The sequence below is a fragment of the Littorina saxatilis genome, linkage group LG5 (assembly GCF_037325665.1).
Source record: "Littorina saxatilis isolate snail1 linkage group LG5, US_GU_Lsax_2.0, whole genome shotgun sequence".
In the NCBI taxonomy this organism is placed as follows: Eukaryota; Metazoa; Mollusca; class Gastropoda; order Littorinimorpha; family Littorinidae; genus Littorina; species Littorina saxatilis.
This window is the reverse complement of record NC_090249.1, coordinates 34,179,055-34,202,517: the sequence shown is the minus strand read 5'-3', so window position 1 is coordinate 34,202,517 and position 23,463 is coordinate 34,179,055. Positions and strand designations below refer to the sequence as shown.

Below are 23,463 nucleotides of genomic sequence, written 5' to 3'. Positions count from 1 at the left end.
GTACAAAGGACTAAACATTTCTTACATACTGCTTGACTAAAATCTTTACAAACATTGACTATATTCTATACAAGAACCACTTAACAAGGGTAATAAGTGAAGAATTTTATGGGCGAGAAAAGGAAAGTAAAAGGACTTTGGGGAGGCAGAAATAGAGAAGAAACAAGAAAAAGATCCTAATTAGGTTCACGGCATCGAGAGTGATGCGACCTTCTCTCAGAAGTTAGTAGAGAAGGCTCCCCCATCCACCACCCGGGGGACGCGCCTCTACGCCAATTAGGGGGCGCGAGGTTTCGTCAACCTTTTTATCTTTTTTTAACTGGTCTGATGTCAACAAACCAGTCGTTCAATTATAATCAGACACTCAATCCGTCAACCAACAAATCAATCAATCAATCATTCAATCAAACAATCATTCAATCAGTCAATCAACCAACAATCTACTCAATCAACCATTCAATAATTCCATCCAAAAACTACTCAATCAACGTTCTTTAAACCATATTATCCTTCTCCTTCTCATCATCATCATCATCATCATCATCATCATCATCATCATCATCATCATCATTATTAGTTTCAAAGCAACTGACCTTTGTAGTCTTCAGGAACGAGCAGACGGTCTCCCACTTCCTCCAGTCTTGGCACTCCCTCGTTTTTCACGTGCAAAATGCTGGAGGCCACAACTTTCCTCACTGTCCTCCGTGTGTGAAGCAACAATGGCTGCGAGAAGTCAAAGTTCACGCTCTCCATGCTCGGGAGGCCACGCTTGTCGCACATCACAACCAAAGGGAGAGAATTGTGCCTCAAAATGGGGCCCAGGCACCGGGGAGTGTCCTCCCATTCTAAGGGGGGTGGAGGGACAGCTGGGGACGAAGGAGGGGAGGGGGAGGAGGGTTCCTGTTGCTGCTGATGTGCCTGGTCGCTGTTTTTACGTTGGCGATTCATGGTGATGACGTCACGGTGACGATGACGAAAGTGTCAGTGTCCAAACAATGACCTCTTGGAGAAATGATCACCACCTCTCCGGCTGTCAAGGTTCCACGTAAAAGTGTAGTACTTCAAGGAATCAGGGTTGTTATACGTTCAATACATTCAAGCTATGAGACTGAGTTTTGACGGAAAGGAAATGTTCTTCAATCATGTCTTCAAGGCTCTTCTTCTGTGCAAAGAGTACATATCAATTCGAACTATGGTAAAAGACTGATCTATTTTCAAGGCTCTTCTTCTGTGTTAAGAGTACATGATATCAATTCGAACTATGGTAAAAGACTGATCTATTTTCAAGGCTCTTCTTCGGTGTTAAGTGAACATATTAATTCGAACTATGGAGAAAGACTAATCTGCCTTCAACACGACTGACATCGCTTTTGCATTTAGTCTTCAGCACAATGATGTGTGTCTTATCCAAGGCACTGAAGACATTGTTTTCAACCAGCGATGTGGACTATGACTTCAATACTAACAAGACTCGGCCACAATCTGAGATGACTTGAACGATTCGTGTATTTCATCACGTCTTTCTGCGATGCTTCTAGGCTCGACTGTAAAGACGTATTCTACAAGCTTAACTAAGAAACACGAAGTTCTCGGCATCAATAACACAGTAACCTGATCCGTTCTGCGTCCCGGCGTGACTCAGTCAAGTTTATGATTCTTCAACAGTTCGTCACGCGTGCTACTTTCACTGAATGAAAAGTCATCTTCGTGCATGAATCCAACCTGTGTATCCTTTATTAAAATGTGTCAAAAGCAATAGTAGATGGCTTTGAGGAACATTCTTGGAACAGTCACGTGAGAGAACCAGGAAGTGACGTCACGACGTGCTACACAACTGTTTGTCTTTCACAGTGGGAGACCTATGCCCCTTGCAGATTCATTCACAGTGTTCGAGGAAAAAAATCACTGCGACAAAAATAGGAACTCAGTGACGTAAGGACAGGCACAAACGTTTTTAAGCTTTCGAGATGCTCGCTTGCAGATTTTTTTGGTCGTTGTATTCTAAGGTTGGTTACGAAGGAATATTCCAAGAACACAGTCAGCTTAAAAAAAACAGGAACAACCTCCATGAACTGCACAGTTTTCTTAGTTTTGTGCCCCCTCCTTCACTGAGGGATATCCATTATGTCATATTCCGTGTAATGTGATCTTTGTGGAGGAAAAAAAATGTGTGGATCCGCGGTGGCGCATCTGTACCAGTCCGTGATCCTTCGTTGAGTCCGTGCGCGTGGTTGCTTGTAATCATCTCTTGCTTGAGTCGGTATCATCTCGCTTTATATACGTACCTGCGACAAAAATTCAAATTTCATTTCATCAGTGGTTAGCAAAGGCAGCTAGGACAGTGTGCACAGTCAAGACAACTGCAGGTCTAATTGAAATGATTGCAGGACTTCTAGACACAAATTCAAACAATAATAATCTTCAAAAAAGATGGCGACAGACGGGAAAAAAAAAAAAAAAAAAAAAAAAAAGCAGGCAGAAAAAAGACACGAATGCCTGAAATAACTTGAACCAATCAGTGCACACACAAAAATACAGTTCTTTGAAGATGTCATCACATTCAGTCAAAGATATCGTACTGACGTACGTTACACTAACAAGATATAGACAAGACCTGAGGCGGAGAAAAGTAAAACAAGACTTGAATATTATATACTTCTAAGCAGACAGACAGGCAGGCTACAATTGACACACGTACACACGCACGGACACAACACGCAGACAACCAAGTGGGCGTGCGGGTACGATCGCGTAACTTGCGGAACACATCTGATCAACTTCACGCAATCACTGAGTGCATGTATATACAGTGACACACAAGCACGCACATCGACGTACGCGCATGCACGAACGCACGTACGTTGTGTACACACATGCACACTAATAAATGCGTGCATTCATCAGTGCTCGTGTTGAGACACGCTCGCACTTCACCGTACACACAGACACGCACATGTACGCACGCACGACTGAACACACGATAATACTAAAACGCACGTATAGGCAGGCATAATTACATAGACTGATGAAAACAACCGTTATACTCTTGCACTGAAGCCTTGTTTCAGAGAGAGAGAGAGAGAGAGAGAGACAGACAGACAGACAGACAGACAGACAGACAGACAGAGAGACAGAGAGGAGAAACTGGGGGAGAGAGAGAGAGAGAGAGAGAGAGAGAGAGAGAGAGAGAGAGAGGGGGGGATAGAGAGAGAGAGTGGTTTACAGACAGACAGACCAACAGACAGTCTCCAACCTTAGGCTAAAATTCACAACTTATCAGGCACCAACCCCCACACTATCATTCCAAAAAGACCACTGAACAGCTAAAGCAGTTTCACTCTCACGCCCAAGAATTTCCACTTCATACATGCACAATCCCAGGGCACTGAGGCAGACCCAAAGAATGTAAACAGATGTCCGCAGCTATTTCGGTACCGTAAACCCACTCGAATCGGCTATAAGAAAGCACTAGAAGCGCTATCTCGCATGTTAAGGCGGATAATTACAATACAAAGACAGCCCAAGGAGTCGATTTACTTCAATGTAAATCGTGCCCGGCGTTGGTAACTTAAATTACTTAGGCAGGATTTAGACGCGTCGCCCGGGTTCATCCCGACTAATTGGAACGTCAAATCAATGTCTCAAAAAGGTGTTGCGACTTGCGACGTCCTGACTCCTGTAGACGATAATTTGGAATGTTTGTGGTGTCTTTTGGGTTTGTTTTAATATTGTCTAGACGCCGACTAAGCGACTGTTGATATCTTGTTTGGTGTGTTTTCGCGCACGATGTGTGTGTGTGTGTGTGTGTGTGTGTGTGTGTGTGTGTGTGTGTGTGTGTGTGTGTGTGTGAGAGAGAGAGAGAGAGACTGAGAGAGAGAGACAGAGACAGAGAGACAGACAGAGAGACAGATACAGATGCATAGACAGACAGACAGACAGAGACAGACAGACGGAGTGAAAGAGACAAAGTGAAAGATTGAGAGAAAGAGTGGATCGATAGAAGGAGAGAGAGACTGGAGAGAGAGAGAGAGAGAGAGAGAGAGAGAGAGAGAGAGAGAGAGAGATCGAGAGAGAGAGAGAGAGAGAGAGAGAGAGAGAGTGAGAGAGAGAGAGAGAGGCAGACAGACAGACAGACACTGAGACAGAGGATAGGGTGGCGGAGAGTCATGGGACAACACTACGCCCCTGTTTGGTGGCACAAAGTCGGGATGACTCCGACCGCCCCGTTTCACGCGGGCCTAACAGCAATTACACACTGTGACAGACTGAGTATATCCGGGCGGAGAGAGGTTATAGGTGAACAACATGTTACAGTTATGTCAGCGATATCTAAATGACCCCTGGGCAATTAGACCGCGTGTCCTAATCTCTAAAAACGTGATTAAAGCTAATCGGGCTGATATTATCTTCATGGTTTATTTCCAGTCTGAGACACCTTCAGTAAGGATCCGCATTAATTGATCACAAGGTCACAGCTGAGTTGTTCACCGTTCTGCTTGAAGTCACTGCTAGGATTTATTTTATTTTGTGTGTTGAGTGTAAATACATGACGATAAAATAATGTTGTTATGGATCGCTGTTTGATGAAGAGAAATAACCACAAAAACAGCTCGCTGCTCAAAAACTTAGTTGACGGTAGATCATCGCTTTTCATGGGAAGGAGGGCATCTTTAAAAGTAAAGCATGAAATCGATTATTTGGCAAGTGCACGTGATACGGGGAGAGTCTGGACTTTTTTTTAACGCTCATGGTATTTTAAGTATAAGAAAGCAAAATGTTCCGTTTCATTTTAACTTTTCTTCCGGAGAAGAAACAAGTCGCGTAAGGCGAAATTACTACATTTAGTCAAGCTGTGGAACTCACAGAATGAAACTGAACGCACTGCATTTTTTCACAATGACCGTAGTCCGCCGCTAGTGCAAAAGGCAGTGAAAGTGACGAGCCTGTTTAGTGCGGTAGCGGTTGCGCTGTGCTGCATAGCACGCTTTACTGTACCTCTCTTCGTTTGAACTTTCTGAGCGTGTTTTTAATCCAAACATATCATATCTATATGTTTTTGGAATCAGGAACCGACAAGGAATAAGATGAAATTGTTTTTAAAACGATTTCGGAAATTTAATTTTAATCATAATTTTTATATTTTTAATTTTCAGAGCTTGTTTTTAATCCGAATATAACATATTTATATGTTTCTGGAATCAGAACATGATGAAGAATAAAATAAAAGTAATTTTGGATCGTTTTATAAAAAAACAAAAATTTAATTGCAATTTTCTGATTTTTAATGACCAAAGTCATTAATTAATTTTTAAGCCTCCATGCTTCTTCTTCTTCTTGGCGTTCGCAGAGGTTACACGATCAATCCAGCACTGGTGATAAATGTTGTCGTTTTCTCCAACTCCTGTCGACTGCCGTATAGTTTGGTCTGCAAGGGAATTGGTGACGGCCACACTTCTTTTCGTTCCTCATCTAGTAAGGGACATCGCTGTAAGATGTGTTCCGCTGTTTGGTCTTCTTGACCGCAGGCACAGGTTGGTGATGGCGCCAGCTTGAACTTTCGGTTCATGTGAGCATTGAGCCTGTTGTGGCCAGTACGCAGCCTGATGAGGTTGACTTGCTGCTCCTCTGGACATTGTGTGGTAGTCATCTCTGTTTGTCCTTGGCCTCATCAATGCCTTGATGATTGTCTTCTGCTCACTAAAGCTGACACTGTTTTCAGGTTGGTCTTCCACGGCTCCTTCTTTCGCCAGCTCATCTGCCCTTTCATTTCCTGGTATCCCACAGTGTGCTGGTATCCACTGGAGGACAACTCTTCTGGTTTGTCTGACCAGCTGTAATGCTTTGGCCAGCTGTGGGAGTTTGTCGTTCTCTAGGGCCTGAAGGACTGAAAGGGCGTCCGAGAGGAAGACAACTTGGTAGCAAGGGTCTGCGGAGTCCTGAACCAAGGAGGCGGCCTGCATGAGAGCTTCTGCTTCTGCTTTATAGTTTGTGCAGTGTTTGCCAGTGGCAACGCTGGATGTAGCTGTATGTCCCCCAGGGAACTGGATCAGAATGCCAGCACCTCCATTGAGCACGGCGTTAGTTGCTGATCCATCGGTGTATACATGGATCCACGCCTCTTTTGGGTACTGTTCGCCGATCAGGGCTAAGGTGAGTGCCTGTCGAGCTGTGTCATTCTGATCTTCTCCTGAGGTAACATGTGGAACACTGGTGCAGATCTGGATGCCTGGTTTCTCTGTTGCCTTGGGGGTTTCCTTTTCTTCTTGAGTCAGAGGTAGAGTATTCTGTGGGAGGACTTCCCTGTACTGTCGAGAAAGAATCTTGCTCTCGTGTACAAAACTGCTCCGTTTGATCCGGTTCTTGGTGAGGTTTCTCAGTCTGTGCTTCATGGGGTGGTCGGGTAGGCACTTGAGCTTCTCGGCCTGTACCATAGTCTTGGCTTCTCTTCTCTGACAGAGGGGTTGGATGGTGGTAAGCTTCTCCATTTCCTTGATGGGCGTGGATTTCATTGCACCAGTGATGAGTCGGAGGGCCTGGTTTTGCACACGGTCGAGGGTCTGCAGGTTTGTCTTGGCTGAGGTTGACCACGCTGTGGAGCCGTACTCGAGGTGGGGTCTGATTGTTCCCTGGTATTCTGTCTTCAGTATCTTCTCGTTCGCTCCCCAGGTGGTACCTGCCAGCTTCCTGAGTATGGCTAGCTTGCGCCGGGCCTTCGTCTCTGCCTGTGCAATGTGTGGTTTCCAGGTCTGCCGTCTATCAAAGGTGACACCAAGGTACGTTGCTTCTTCATCCTCTCTCAGAGGAGTTCCACCAAGCCTAATGGTTCCGGCTTTCTGCTTTGGCGACAGAGTGAATAGGGTGGTGGAGGATTTCTCCTTGTTGATGGAGACGCACCAATCTTCTGCCCATGCGTTCAGCCTATCTGCCGCTTGCTGCATTCTGTAGGTGGCAGTACTTGCGTGCTCCTCCTTGCACCAGATCACAAGGTCGTCTGCGTAGAGAGCAGCTTTGATCCCCTTGGGCATCTCAGACACCAGATCGTCGATGAAGAGAAGGAAGAGTGTGGGGGAGAGGACTCCGCCCTGAGGGACGCCATGACGAAGGAGGAACTTCTTGCTTTTGGTCTGGTCGACGTTAACTCTTGCCCTGCGGTTATAGAGGTAGGAGCGAATCCACTGGTACATGTTGCTGGACACGCCTTTCCTCAGCAGTTTTACAAGGAGTCCATCTTTCCAGACCTTGTCAAAGGCCTTCTGAAGATCTATCCAGGTGACGAAGACCAGCTTCTGTTCCTGAAAGGCATCTTCAACTTCTTGCGCCAGGTAAGTGACCTGATCTTCAGTGCTGCGGAACTGTCGGAATCCAGCTTGTTCAGGGGCGAGGAGGTTCCTGGATTCCAGGTACCACCGGAGGCGCTCGTTCGCAATTCTCTCCAGGGTCTTCACAACACAGCTGGTGAGGCTGATTGGGCGATAGCTGGTGGCCTTCTTTGGATCCTTCCCTTTTTTTAAGATGGGGATCATGATCGCTTCTCGCCAGAGTTGTGGTAGCGATCCTTCTTGCCAGCTGCTGTTGAAGACCTCGAGTAGCTTGTTCTCTGCTGCACTACCAAGGTGGGTTAGCATCTCGTTGGTGATGCCGTCTGGGCCAGGGGACTTCTTCGCCTTTAACTTTTTCAGAGCTGAGTGCAGCTCGTGGAGTGTGAGTGGTTGACTCATGGCGTCCACTGTTGACTTTCTGTCAGGTCTCTCTCTTTTCTCTCTTCTTGCTTCTCTCTGTTTCTCGGGGCTAACATGGAGGTTGCTCTCAGCTGCATAGCTTTCAGCAAATTGGTTGGCAGCATGCTTTCCAGTTAGCACCTTCCCGTTCTCTTCTAATGTGATCTTTCCTCTGCTGGTGTTCTCATCATTCAACTGCTTGGTAAGCCTCCAGAGCTTTCTGGCATCCTTCTCAAGGTTAAGAGAGCTTGTTTTCTCTTGCAAGCTTCTCCGTCTTGCCTGTACTGTAGCTTCTTCTTGAGAAATTTGGCTTTGGCTTCCTGGAGGCGGATGTTGTTGTTTTGTGACGGGTTGACTTCTGCTTCCCTTCTGGCGTCTGCCAGATCATCATCCAGTTCCTGCAATTCATTGCTCCAGTAGGGCTTATAGTCTCTCCTGGCACCCCTGGGAATGGACTCACGCGCTGCTCTGAGGATGCTCATGTTGAAGTCCTTCGCCACCATGTTGATGTCTCGACCCTCGACTCTGATGTCTTTGGTGAGTTCGCTGGAGTGGTGTCTAAAGAGGAACCAGTTCGCTCTTTTGTAGTTCCACCGTGGGAAGGAAGCTTCAGTGCATGACTCCATGCCCAGGGTCAAAAAGACTGGCCGATGGTCACTTCCACCTAGCTGTTCTCCGACCTCTCTGCTGGTTAGCTGGTGCATGTCTTCCGTGCAGAAGGCTAGGTCAGGAGTTGATGTAGTGTGCCATCTTCTGAAGTAGAATGTAGGGCAGTCAAAGGGACTGTTCAAAAGGATGAGACCTTTGTCGTCCTGCCAGTTCTCCACCTCTTCTCCTCTCCGATCCAAGTGGTAATATCCCCAACTCTGTGAATGACTGTTGAAGTCACCCACCACAATGAAGTTGGAGGCCTTTGCGGGGATCGTGTCAAGGGCGAGGTGTCTATCGTTGGGGCAGTAGAAGTTGACAAGATGGAATTCTGCTGTCTTCGTCTGGATTCGAATCACCTGATATTCGGAGTCCTCCATGTGCGTTTCTATCAAACAGGCATTGATGTTGTTCCTGATGAGGGTCAGGATTCCTCCTTTGCTTCGGTTTGTTCTGTCGGACCTAAGGCACTGGTAGCCTCTCACTTTAAAGGACTTTTGGGGTGTCAGGTGCGTCTCCTGAATACAGCAGATGTTGATGTTCTTCTCATGCAGGATATGCTCCAACTCTGTCTTCTTGTTCAGGATACTTTCTGCGTTCCAGTGCATGACCTGAAAAGGTCGCTGCTGACTGGGTTTCTTCCTGGTTGTGGTGGTGCCAGTCACTCTCCTCCCGCGTCCCCTGGCGTGGCAAGACGGACGGGAGGGACCTCCAGTAGTTGGGGCTGGGTCCCTTTGAGGCATGGGACCCGACGCTGCTCCACCCTGGGGGGTCCTCAATGGGCGAGCGCCATTTCCATATGTGCTGGTTGATTGTGTCATCATTTGCGTAAGCGCGTGTACCCGTGGTTTGTTAGAATGCGCCGTGCGGCCCGGGTCCTCCGTCTTCAGCATTCGGGGTTTTCTGTCGGGGTTACCTCACCCTTAGCTCATGGCCCGTACGTCCTACCCTGAGAGCACAGGGGGGAGGATTTGCCGGGATCCCACCCGGAGCTAGGGTTTTAATGCGCCACTAATCGCATTAGATGAGTCCCGTCAATGGACGATGGAGCATTTCAAAGGGGGTAGCAGTGCCGCCTGCTACCCCACTCCGCCCTGGTAGGAAACACCGCCAGTTTGGTCCGCGGCCGCAAGCGGCTGATCTCCATATCTGAAGACCGTTCCCCTATCCGCCACCCGGGGACGCGCTGGGTTGGGGGTGGTCGCCCCACTGAAAATCCCACACTGGGTTAAGAAAGATCAGCCTGTCCCAGAGCCTCCATGCTGAAATGCAATACCGAAGTCCGGCCTTCGTCGAAGATTGCTTGGCCAAAATTTCAATCAATTTGATTGAAAAATGAAGGTGCGACAGTGCCGCCTCAACTTTTACAAAAAGCCGGATATGACGTCATCAAAGACATTTATCGAAAAAATGAAAAAAATGTCTGGGGATATCATACCCAGGAACTCTCATGTCAAATTTCATAAAGATCGGTCCAGTAGTTTACTCTGAATCGCTCTACACACACACACACGCACAGACAGACACACACACACACACACACAGACACACATACACCACGACCCTCGTCTCGATTCCCCCTCTATGTTAAAACATTTAGTCAAAACTTGACTAAATGTAATAACACACACACGCACAGACACACACACACACACACACACACAGACAGACACACACACACACACACACACACTGACACACACACACACACACACACAGAGACACACATACACCACGACCCTCGTCTCGATTCCCCCTCTAAACATTTAGTCAAAATGCGTAAACAGGAAAAAAAACCAAAAGATTCGAGTTTGCTGAATTCTTTTACGCAATAAAGGAAGAAGAAGTTCAAAAGGGTAATTATTGTTTAAAAGAGAGATCATCGAACGCTGAAAAGGAAGAAGTAAGAGTATTTCATCCACTAACGACTGAAATTCTACAGTGTTCTACGTCTGTGCCGTGTGTACTTTCTTTCTTTATTTGGTGTTTAACGTCGTTTTCAACCACGAAGGTTATATCGCGACGGGGAAAGGGGGGAGATGGGATAGAGCCACTTGTCAATTGTTTCTTGTTCACGAAAGCACTAATCAAACATTTGCTCCAGGGGCTTGCAACGTAGTACAATGTATTACCTTACTGGGAGAATGCAAGTTTCCAGTACAAAGGACTTAACATTTCTTACTTGACTAAAATCTTTGCAAAAATTGACTATATTCTATACAAGAAACACTTAACAAGGGTAAAACGAGAAACAGAATCCATCAGTCGCCTCTTACGACATGCTGGGGAGCATCGGGTAAATTCTTCCCCCTAACCCGCGGGGGGTTGTGCCGTGTGTATAAATATATATATAATATATATCTCGGCAATACCTGAACATTCCTAGCCTTTCAACACGTCGACTTACATGTAGATACTGCGCAAGACCTATCATAATTATAAACATTGCTCTACTTCTTACTGCGAGCATTAGAAGAACGCAGTTTGACTGAACTTGATTGTTTCATTGTTGTAGACATGTCGTTGATTGACCGCGATGTTAGAGTAAACAATAATATTGGACAGCCGCAAGCACGCACGTGCACAGGCAGGCTGGTGGTATGCAAGCAGGCAGGCAGGCAGGCAGGCAAGCAGGCACGCACGCACGCACGCACGCACGCAGGCACGCACGCACTTACACACACACACACACACACACACACACACACAATCTCACACACTTACTTCCTTACTTACGTACTTACTTACTGCCCTTTATGCCGGTTGGCATGTAGGGCAGCAACACACGCACACAAACAGTTCCATCGACGACAACAACAACAACAACAACAACAACAACAACAACAACAACAACAACAACAACAACAACAACAGCAGACCTTAACATCTATATACCACTATCCGCAGACACATCCATCTTGAAACGAAATTCTTCAATGGACATGCAGGCATGAATCAGCCAAGGCTATACACGCCAAGTAAACACACGGAAGGCAGTCATTTCCGAAAGGAAAGTGGAAGGCGTATAGTCACAAAGAGCAGGAAATCACAGCAATTCCCCTTAAACAGAGCGACTCTTGTTGTACACACACGATTAAAACTGATTCATAATATAAAATCGATAGAGTCAATTAACGACACAGATGAACGCCTTTTCCTTGCCACGCTCAAAACTTCCGATGACATGGCGACAACTTTTTTGTTCGTTTATTTCATCATTTACCGATCGTGACTGTTGGTGTGTTTCTTTGTTTATTTCCATACACTAGAGCCTTTGTATTTATCATTTGTTTACTTTGTTTCGCCGCGATGTAAGTGTGTCAAAGGCATCTGCAGCAGGGGCGGATCACATCATTTTTAAGGGGGGGGGGGTTCCACATTTCTTTTAGGGACAATTCGACGACGCCAGCGACCCGGAAACCCCCCTGGATCCGCCCCTGTGCAGTAGGGCAAGTACTTAAACTATTGGTAAAATATTTGCTACCCATATCAACAGCTCTTTTGTTGTACAGTCACGCTTCACACTGATTCATAAAATGAAACTTATACGGTCAAGAGAAAGTTGTTAAGAAATGTTTTAGCAGAATTTTTTTTTTCTTTTACATTTACTTGAACTTACATGTTGCATGTCTTAGACTTGATGTTCTCTTCCTATGCGCTTTCGTCCTAGTCTCTCTGTTTGTACTTTCTCCCCCCTCCCCCTCCCGCCCGACCGACACCCTCTTCTTTTTTTTCTCTTCTGTAGATTCTTCTGTTCCTATTTAGTTTCCCATCCCCATTCTTTCCATTTGTTTTTCTGGTTTATTTTTGTTATGTCCACCATTATGAAAATGTGTGTAATTAAAGTATTGTTCTGGTCACGTGATATAAGCATTTGCTTGAGTGCGTGTCCTAGCTGTGTGTTTTGAATTGTTTCATGAGAAGAAATTCTGAATAAAATGTTTGTTTGAACCAATTAAAAATAAGCACGAACACGACTATCGATCACAAATATATATACAATCGACAATCACCACGACCTTGGCTTTACTTCAGTCAAAAAGTATGAGGACATAGGAAGGCTGGTGTCTTTGTTGAATTATTTCATCATAAATATTTATACAATGTGGCTGCTTGTGTGCTTATACATTGTTTATTTTCTGTACACTAGTGTCATTGTAGTTCTTTGCTAATGTAGTATGTTTTTCATGCGTCAGCATGTCAATGTTGTCACCAATAGAGATCGAATGCCCTAAATACGAGTGAATGTTGACATCATTGCTACCAATGTACATATATAACATCAAAACATAGTCAGGCCAGTTTTCAAAAATAGTGTCGTAACAGAAACAAAAATAATCACGATCACGACTGCAAAGACAGCAAATGAGATATTTTGGTGTTGTGGGCAAGATGATCAGAATCACATAAATTAAGACAGACATAACAAAAAAAAGGGCTGATCTATTGTAGACTGATATCTCTGGTCTGCCTCGCGCCCCCCGGGAGTACCGGTGTAGGATCCGGTCCGGTCCCCCCTCTGAAGTAGTCCCCCGGGGGACCAATTCGTGGCAAAAACTGCTCTATAATGGTCCCCCCTTAGACATCCAGCCTCGTTTTTCTTAGGCATTCAAGCCATTTTCAATCTATATCTTCGTCCGGTATTATGTAGTGCACAGACAGCAATCTCTTTGTTTGACTATATTTTGCAGAAAATAAAATAGATCTGATTTATAATGCCGTTCAAAAGAAAAATCACATGAAATAAAATGAATAATAAATAAATACTGATAAGAAGAAATGAAAGCAGTCTCTGATTCTTTCCTTTCTTTTCTCTGAAATTGCTGGTAACATTACTAACATTGTAACAAGAAAAACGAGGCTGGATGTCTAAGGGGGGACCATTATAGAGCAGTTTTTGCCATGAATTGGTCCCCCGGGGGACTACTTCAGAGGGGGGACCGGACCGGATCCTACACCGGTTCGGTCAAAATCGTGAGAGTTTACACAAGGTCCTTCCCCCTTTCCTCTTTAAAACCGTTCGTGTTGAAAACTCAGATGTCTATCCACACCCCTAACCACACGAACCTATCTCAATAATCGCTGCCGGAAAGGTATATAATATAATGTGTACAATACAATGTGACCCCGCCTGAACGCTTTGAGTGTACTTACAGCTAGCACTTTATGAAGTAACTGTCTAATTGAGATTAATACTTCACACACACGCAGCAGGAAACGGTAGGGGTGACCACTCCTGTTATGATGAGCTCCTCGTTATGCCAAAGTGACATGTGTCAAGCACATTTCGATGACAAGGGAGCAGCGTGAATACAGTATGCAAAGCTTCAGCTGTGTAGTCATTGTTTGTTTGTCCTGCGAGTTCTCTCTCTATACGACTAAGCATTACACTCCTGCAGAGTCAGCGTTATAGATTGCGACATATCTGTACAATAGACGAGACACACAATCAATGTTTATCATTCAATCATTCTCCGTAAGCTTGAAAGCGTCTTGATTACCACAGCCCCTCCCACTCCAATACCCTCTCCCCCTCACCCCCTTCACCCCCCCCCCCCCCCCCCCCTTGACGTGCAATCTCAACCGCCATTAAACACACTGTACAGCATAAGAACAGTTTTTATTGGTATTCACTTTTTTGTAACATTAATCGTGACCCTTACCTGCCGTTAGGAACACGTTCATCGATTTGCATACCGAATAACCTTGTCTGAAGATTAATAACAGCGATTAATCTAACTCCTCAGTGACCAGTAATCTAGAACAGCCTTACAATTAGGAACGGTTGCATAAACTTACTTCTTTTCGATTGGTAAACTTTCACAATCTTACAATTAGGAACGGTTGCGTTGACTTATGGATGACCTGTAAATTACCATCATTAGATAATTAGGAGCACTTTACTAACTTCTCCGTGACCTGTAAATTATCACAATTTTGCAATTAGTCTTGGAACTATTAGTCTTGGAATTAGGGGCGGTTGCGTTGATTTCTGAATGACCTGTAAACTATCACAGTATTACAATTAGGGGCGGTGGCATTCATTTCTGAATGCAAATGAACTTTAAAATGGTCACAGTTTTACAATTAGTCAATCTGTAGCGTTATGTCCTGCGACCGTTGTCTTTGATTTGCGCAACGTAAATCTGTTGATATCGGCTTGATTCCCAACTTGTAGCAGGATCAACAAAATAATAGTATGGTGATAATTTAAAACAGTTACGAATGAAGGGTACGGTCCCTCCCGTCAGAATAGATCTGCTCTCCATCTGAGATCTGTCTCTGTTTTGACAACTGTTTTGACAACTGTTTTGACAAGGGACGTAAGAACATTCCTTCACTTGCTTCACGTGCACACATACCATGCACAAGTCAACGTCTTGACATGACTGCTCCCAGGGGAGAGTCGTATTTTTTTTCCTCCATTAATTCATTTTACAGATTATTAATATTTCAAATATTACTTAATCGAAGAAGTCCAATCTGCAGCGAGAACACCCGGCCCATGCTGTTAATTTTTGGTATGCGTCCAAGAGGAGGAATGGTCTTAAGTATGCCACACAAAATTAAAGCCCAGCCAGATCTGAGATGGCGAGTCGACTGGTTTAAAGTTTAAATTCAAACAATTTTACTGCATGTTCAAACTGGTCGTTTCTGAGCCATGTTCACACGTAAAGCTAAAAGCTTCGATCAGCGAAAGATCTGTGTGTTTCTCATTTGCGGAAAGTAAAGCAACCGGTATTCAACTAATTAAACAAACAAAAAAAGTGTTCCCCCCCCCCCCCCCGCTTGAATAAGTTTCTCTTTCCTGATTTTTTTTCCTGAAAGTTACTCATCAGTCAAGGGCATCGTGTTCATACAAGGTACGCTGAACATTTGAGAAAGAACAAGTAATGATAACATCACACACACACACGCACACACAGACACACACACACACACACACACACACACACACACACACACACACACGCACGCACGCACGCACACACATACACACACACACACACACACACACACACACACACACACACACACATAAACACACGAGTAAACTGAAATCTATCCTGCCATGCACAAAATGATTCATATCACATGTAAGACATTATAAAAACAATCACGATTTCTCGTCAAATGTTCATTTGCAAATGTACTTACTCCAAACTAAACTCAATTTTGCTATATCGGTCTATGTGACAAAACAATCAATATCAGTGAAATGTTCAATTGCACATATATAAATGTACTTACTGCAAACCCCGCTTCCAAGGCCGAAAATCCAGATTAAAATCAGCCGCCGCTTCAGCTTCAGTCTTACATTTTGCCAGGATCAACGTTATAATCAACTAACTCATAAACTGACCGCAGACTACGCCAAGGCTACACGACCCTAAGACCTTGTGGGTACATGTATAAACGTCCACACTCTGTCCACTTTATGTACACCAATCATTCAACAACATCTCACGCCTGCCATAAATTCAAGCATTTCTACTGTACCAGCTACTGTACTGTACATTTTTGCAGTTGAATGAACTTCCGCGTTACTTCAGTCTCTAACCACGTGACTATGCTTTTGATAGTTTCTGCTTCGTTCACAACAATGTCTGCTTTGAAATTAAAAGCATGCGAACCCAGCCAAGCAGAACTTTTTAAAAAGGCCTTGCATTACACAGAGTCTACATAAAGTAAGAGCGACGCGGCAACGATTTGCCCGAGCGTGTGCAAACAATGTTAACTGACATCACAAAGTCGCATGCACTGTTAATTTTCAATATATAGAATTGCACAGAAGCGTGAATACAAGCAACGTTAGTGCGCACAACTACTGATTTATGTACGACGACAAATTGCATTTCGCCTTCGGGGCTTGTAATGTTGTATATGGTTTTTTTCTTGCTATTACCATTATTTTAAAACTAAATGTGTGTCTACATGTTGTTTAAAAAATAATAAGTGTTCCCAAAAACGTTGTATGCAAGAATCAGGCCGACGTTTTTTTCACCTTTGCTATATATCTCGCCTCAGTAGATATTAATATAAAACTGTCCAGGTCATTTAGGGGCTGACATCAGCTGAACTTGATGTCAATGACGTTGAAACTGTTAGATGTCAACTGACGAGGAGATTATGTCCGATTAGGTCAAGATCTAGCCTACATGACGCGAATGGCTGTCGAACGTCATAGCTCATTTGTTATTTTGCCCTCAGGGTAGGCAAGAATGAGAATAGCAAGATCTAGATGTGGCACTTTAGAGGACTATAGTACGGGAACGTGTACGGGTAACGTCATCAAATCTAGTTTTTACGTCACGCGTTTACCAAGATGTGCAGTCTTGGTGGTGGCAAAACAACGTATGTTTTTGGAACATTGGAGAAAAAAGTAGGTCACGGGTGATGCAATATCTACACGTACGCGTACAGGTCTTTGCTACACGTTCGAACATCTAGAACACTGTAATAACAGGAGATTCAGAAATTGCTACTTTCTTATCTATAATCATACTTATTAACTTGTTTGTACTTCTGAGAGCTGATTCAGAAGCAGCACACAAAGCACTAACACTGTTTAGGTCACTTGGGGATGCGGACATGGTGTAATGTAAATGTTGGAACTTGTATGTAGATGTCAGCTGACAAGCCGTGTGTGTCAACGTGACGCTTATGGCTGTCGAACGTCATCGTATATTAATTATTTCGCTCACGGTACAGGCAAGAATTAGAATAACAGAAGTTGCAGAATTTAATACGTTTTTCATTTCTGAATATCTGTGTTTAGTTTATTATAAGAGCTGAAGCAGCAGACAAAAACTAAAACTGCCTTGATCATGAGAGTCTAAAATCACATGTAATGTTAATGTTGCTAATTATACTGTTGGGGGTGGGGGGGGGGGGGGGCTATGTAGATCTATGTCAGCGGACGAGGAGTGTATACATGTCTGCCTGACGGTTATGGCTGCCAAACGACATAGCTCATTGATTATTTTGCCCTCAGGTTACGCTAGATTTAGAATAACAGAAGATTGACAAACTGCCACTTTCTTATCAATAGATAGATTTGTAAACGTGAATGCGTTTGAAAGTTGAATATGAAGGAACATTGTGGACGGTGATTCAAGACATGTGTATTAGTCAGGTAGACACCCATACCCCTTCTTGACGGTTAAGCACAACAGCAAACACCGGCTGAAAGAAATCTTGGACAATCTGCACTCTTCAAACAAGCTTGACTACACAATTATGAGGTATACTACTAGTTCCAGGGATTACAATTTTTTGCTGCTTTATGTCTTAATACCGTATTGATGTGTGCGTGTGTGTGTGTGTGTGTGTGTGTGTGTGTGTGTGTGTGTGTGTGTGTGTGTGTGTGTGTGTGTGTGTGTGTGTGTGTGTGTGTGTGTGTGTGTGTGTGTGAGAGAGAGAGAGAGAGAGAGAGAGAGAGAGACGGACGGACGGACAGACAGACAGACACACAGACAGACAGACAGAGACAGACAGACAGACGGACGGACAGACGGGCAGACGGGCAGACAGGCAGTCAGGCAGACAAACAGACATGTACAGGCAGAGACAAACAGAGACAAACAGACAGAGACAAACAGACATACAGACAGAGACAGAGATCACTTTACATAGACGCTCGATCATAACTATACAATCATGCAATTTCTGTAGACAAGGTCGACTCGGTACTTTCAATTTTGACTGCGTCAACCACAGGCTAATTTGGGCTCGCTCAGAGTACTAATACAGACGTGTCACATGGAGGGACACAGTGTTAACGGTCATGTCACAACACTCGGCTCGTGACCGACGACTTATAATGAATGATCCATCCACCCTATCTCTCTCCCCCCCCCCCCCCCCTGGTCTTCCCTCCCCCTCATCCTCCCATCCCCTCGCCTATGGCTTTTATCACCGGTGGCCGTCATAGACTGACCTGGCTTGGCCACACCTAGGTTTAAGGGTTAGTGACTGGACATCATGTATGATACATGTGCGCCAGCAAACGTCGAATTTTGACCAGAACATGCCGCTTTGGCCTACACAGTCCAGGGGGGGGGGGGGGGGGGGGGGGGTATTACCCGGTGATGATCTTAACAAATCAACAACAACAACTCACTTCTGTTGATCGTGTACACACTTTTCTTAATAAGAAAAAGGATTCAACGTAAACAGTTTGGGTCGTACACTACCCACGCCATCTGAATAGGGATACAAGTCTCACTGCCACTTTGCAGTGTTGTATGGGTCGTACACTACCCACGCCATCTGAATAGGGATACAAGTCTCACTGCCACTTTGCAGTGTTGTATGGGTCGTACACTACCCACGCCATCTGAATAGGGATACAAGTCTCACTGCCACTTTGCAGTGTTGTATGGGTCGTACACTACCCACGCCATCTGAATAGGGATACAAGTCTCACTGCCACTTTGCAGTGCTGTATGGGTCGTACACTACCCACGCCATCTGAATAGGGATACAAGTCTCACTGCCACTTTGCAGTGTTGTATGGGTCGTACACTACCCACGCCATCTGAATAGGGATACAAGTCTCACTGCCACTTTGCAGTGCTGTATGGGTCGTACACTACCCACGCCATCTGAATAGGGATACAAGTCTCACTGCCACTTTGCAGTGCTGTATGGGTCGTACACTACCCACGCCATCTGAATAGGGATACAAGTCTCACTGCCACTTTGCAGTGTTGTATGGGTCGTACACTACCCACGCCATCTGAATAGGGATACAAGTCTCACTGCCACTTTGCAGTGTTGTATGGGTCGTACACTACTCACGCCATCTGAATAGATAAATACCGTAAGTTTCATTCTTACATTCCATATGTAGGTCGACAAAAAGACCCACAACATCCACATTGTTAGTTCAAATAACTTCACTGTTTATTTTTTTGTTTATACAGCCATGATCCTGTCTGAAATAGACAGTTGGAAGGTCCTAATTCAGGTGTATGAGGATTTACGAGTACTTCAACACTGTAAAGCATTGGGACCTTCCCGTGTAAACAATACGACTGACCATCTCAGATCAGGCCAGGAACAAGACCGCTCTCTGGAATACCATAAAAGCCAAGAGAACTTCTTTGGTCCTCCCGCTCTTTGACTGAATAGGATGGGATTGGATTGGATTTTTTCTAGTCCCAGTAGACTTTTTTGTTGTGTCCTCGGCTTCAGCTTGTCTGGTTTATTCATACAACTGACTGTGAGTGTGACTGTCTGCCTTCCCTTTTTTTTCGATTTAAAGGCCGTGTGCGGTTTTCAAAGCTTAATTGGCCATTACCGAAGGACGAGATGACAGTCTTTCTAAACTCACTGAACGAATATACTTATTTGAGAGAGTGTATGTGAGTTTTTATCTGTAAAAAAAACACACAAAAAAACATGGAATAAGACCATCCCTCCACTTGGAGACAAATCACAAATCACAAATCAACAAATCACAAATCAAATTAATGTTGTGCTTTCTGAACACAGTGGGAATTATTTGACGGACACTAGTGGCAACTTATGAACAAAATCTATAATGTGTTCACTCTGCACAAGCACAGACAGGATGCTGGTTTTTGGTGTGTGGTCAAGTGGATGGATGTTCTTATTCCATGTCCAGATATGGGATGATGATCCGAATTGGTTCAACGTCAAGAAAGGACTATGCTTTTAAATTATTGCCTACTAAGTGTTAACGTCAAGTATAAACGCCGATTTTGAATTTGGAAACTATCGCAAATATTTGCAAAAACTTGGCTTTAAAGAATCGTAGCATACTGTTGGACAACGTGGTTTAAAACTAGAGGAAACCACAGTGACAAAACGTACGTGTGCCTGGTATGGCATTCTACTTTGCAAAGTCTGTTCCTTCAGTGCCTCACTTTCGAAAAAAAGGCCAACAATCCAAACAAGCTGAACGATTTCCAACAACACAGCATCACATGATCTTCAATGAAGAAGTGTTCTGGCCCAAGGGAGCAACCGTACGGAAGGATCTTTTTAAAGTAATATTCGCCGTCAAAAGTGCGTCATAGTCGTGGTCATTTATTGAACACTAAGCACTTAGTCTAATAACTACACATGTTTTGAGCATCTCACATCTGCGCATCAGTTTAAGAGCATTCAGCATTTAATTGCCGATTTCTTTTTGACAATCGTTCACACCAACACACAAAGAAAGAATAAAGGAAGCAACTCATGAACATTTTAAATGTTCGCCAGTTTACACAGACGGAAGAAGTTTTCTCGGACATACGGACGCATGCATGACGGACACCTCACCGAAAACAATAGTACCGAACGGCTGTTGCTGACTCAGAGGCAGACAAGGAAACGGGTATACGGACTGAACAACTGAAAACGTAACGAAACTACCCTACTCCTACTCATGTGCATGCACATATTTTCCCGTAAACGTTCTACAACAGACATGCTTTTGTTTTAAGGGCCTTGACCTCGTGCTGGGTTTACCAGTTGCCAAATAGTTGAGAAAACACACACACACACACACACACACACACACACACACACACACACACACACACACACACACACACACACACACAAATATATATACACACACATGCATCCACACACCCCCACCAACACACACACACACACACACACACACACACACACACACACACACACACACACACACACACACACACACACACACACACACACACACACACACACACACAGCGTGATCGAACACTGAAGTAGTCACGAAATTTTTCTCGTCTTGTTTTTTCTCAAAAATACAATGCGTTGGGCGTTGTTGTATTGAATGGTATGTAGGTGAGGAAATAACAAAGGCAAATCACATAGTTGCTGCGTTTATAAATATAGCAACAAAATAAACCAGTTTCGTTTACTCAACCGGCTGTGTTCAGTTTGCAACTGAGGATTTCCTTGAAATATATGTACATCATCAGGCGTGATTTTTACGGTTGATTTGACATTCATTAAGGAAGCAAGCATATATATATATATATTAATTATATCACTGACGGGCGTGAACAATGGTGTTTTTACATTTAGTCAAGTTTTGACTAAATGTATTAACGTAGAGGGGGGAATCGAGACGAGGGTCGTGGTGTATGTGCGTGTGTGTGTGTGTGTCTGTGTGTGTGTGTAGAGCGATTCAGACTAAACTACTGGACCGATCTTTATGAAATTTGACATGAGAGTTCCTGGGTATGATATCCCCATACGTTTTTTTTCATTTTTTTGATAAATGTCTTTGATGACGTCATATCCGGCTTTTCGTGAAAGTTGAGGCGGCACTGTCACGCTCTCATTTTTCAACCAAATTGGTTGAAATTTTGGTCAAGTAATCTTCGACAAAGCCCGGACTTCGGTATTGCATTTCAGCTTGGTGGCTTAAAAATTAATTAATGACTTTGGTCATTAAAAATCTGAAAATTGTAAAAAAAAATAAAAAATTATAAAACGATCCAAATTTACGTTTATCTTATTCTCCGTCATTTGCTGATTCCAAAAACATATACATATATTATATTTGGATTAAAAACAAGCTCTGAAAATTAAAAATATAAAACTTATTATCAAAATTAAATTGTCGAAATCAATTTAAAAACACTTTTATCTTATTCCTTGTCGATTCCTGATTCCAAAAACATATAGATATGATATGTTTGGATTAAAAACACGCTCAGAAAGTTAAAACGAAGAGAGGTACAGAAAAGCGTGCTATCCTTCTCAGCGCAACTACTAAACCGCTCTTCTTGTCAATTTCACTGCCTTTGCCATGAGCGGTGGACTGACGATGCTACGAGTATACGATCTTGCTGAAAAATTGCGTTGCGTTCAGTTTCATTCTGTGAGTTCGACAGCTACTTGACTAAATGTTGTATTTTCGCCTTACGCGACTTGTTTTTTTTATACAATTAGTCAAGTGTTTGAAAAAATGTTTTCCGGTGGAATGGGAATCGAGACGAGGGTGGTGGTGAATGTGTGTGTGTGTGTGTGTGTGTGTGTGTGTGTGTGTGTGTGTGTGTTTGTGTGTGTGTGTGTGTGTGTGTGTGTTTGTGTGTGTGTGTGTGTTTTAGCGCATGTGCGTGTGCGTGTGTGTGTGTGTGTGTGTGTGTGTATTGTGTGTGTGTGTGTGCGCGCATGTGTACGACTAGATCAATTTCAAGAAAACTACGATACCGATCTTCAGGAACTTTACTTATGAGCGCGCAAACAAAGAGAGAGAGAGAGAGAGAGAGAGAGAGAGAGAGAGAGAGAGAGAGAGAGAGAGAGAGAGAGAGAGAGAGAGAGAGAGAGAGAGAGAGAGTGAGAGAAATATATATATATATATATATACATATAGAGCGAGAGAGAGAGAGAGACAGAGAGACAGAGAGAGACAGAGAGAGACAGAGACAGACAGACAGACAGACAGACAGACGGACAAACAGACAGACAGACATACAGACACACGGACAGGCAGCCAAGTATACACAGATAAAGGTATCAGCACACACTAGAACAACGTACAAAGGGACACATATGTTATTTACACAACCTAAAATACAGTCATTTGAACTTGACAGAGGTTTAACAAAAGCAAAATCATTACTTTTACCATAGACCTATATTAGATCTAAATATAGGTCCCTGCTTTTACGAACCCTGAATGTCACACAAACTGTGTGCAATAATGTGTCGCCTGCATTACGCTCTCTGCGACAGTGTACAGCCATACCTAGTCATGTATTATGCACCTGCGTTTTTGTGTGCGCAGTTTACGTTCTTTGTTACGTTAATCTTGTGCCTTTTTCATTGTAGTCGGTCTTGAAACTCAACAAAGACAAGACAAAGGACAGTAGTAGTGAAACGAAAGACACGAACTTCGTTTTTGCATTGCGAATATAATAGGACAGAACTTATAGACTTTGTAATGCTTAGAAAAGATAATGGTTTTCTATTTTAGATGTATGTCACGGTAGAGACGAAGATCTGGTAGAAACGTCGTTTCTACCGGTAGAGACGAGGATCGTCGTTTCTACCAGTAGAGACGACGATCGGAGTTTCTACCGGTAGAAACGACGTTTCTACCAGTAGAGACGACGAT

At 43.9% G+C, this 23,463-nt stretch overlaps 1 protein-coding gene across 2 annotated transcripts in view; it reads right to left on the bottom strand.

The window, feature by feature from the left end:
- The window catches only part of LOC138966945 (uncharacterized), a 32,223-nt gene extending 16,106 nt beyond the window's left edge, over positions 1-16,117 (bottom strand). Inside the window, exons 1-2 of one of the 2 annotated variants that reach the window (XM_070339356.1) lie at positions 15,618-16,117; positions 594-2,285 (exon numbers count right to left, since the gene is read on the bottom strand). In XM_070339356.1, coding sequence (XP_070195457.1) covers positions 594-948 — 355 coding nt within the window. In that variant the 5' untranslated portion in view covers positions 949-2,285; positions 15,618-16,117. Of the gene's footprint in view, positions 1-593; positions 2,430-15,617 lie in introns of those variants that run through there. The other variant, XM_070339355.1, reaches the window with a different exon arrangement.
- Between the last annotated feature and the right edge of the window lie 7,346 nt (positions 16,118-23,463).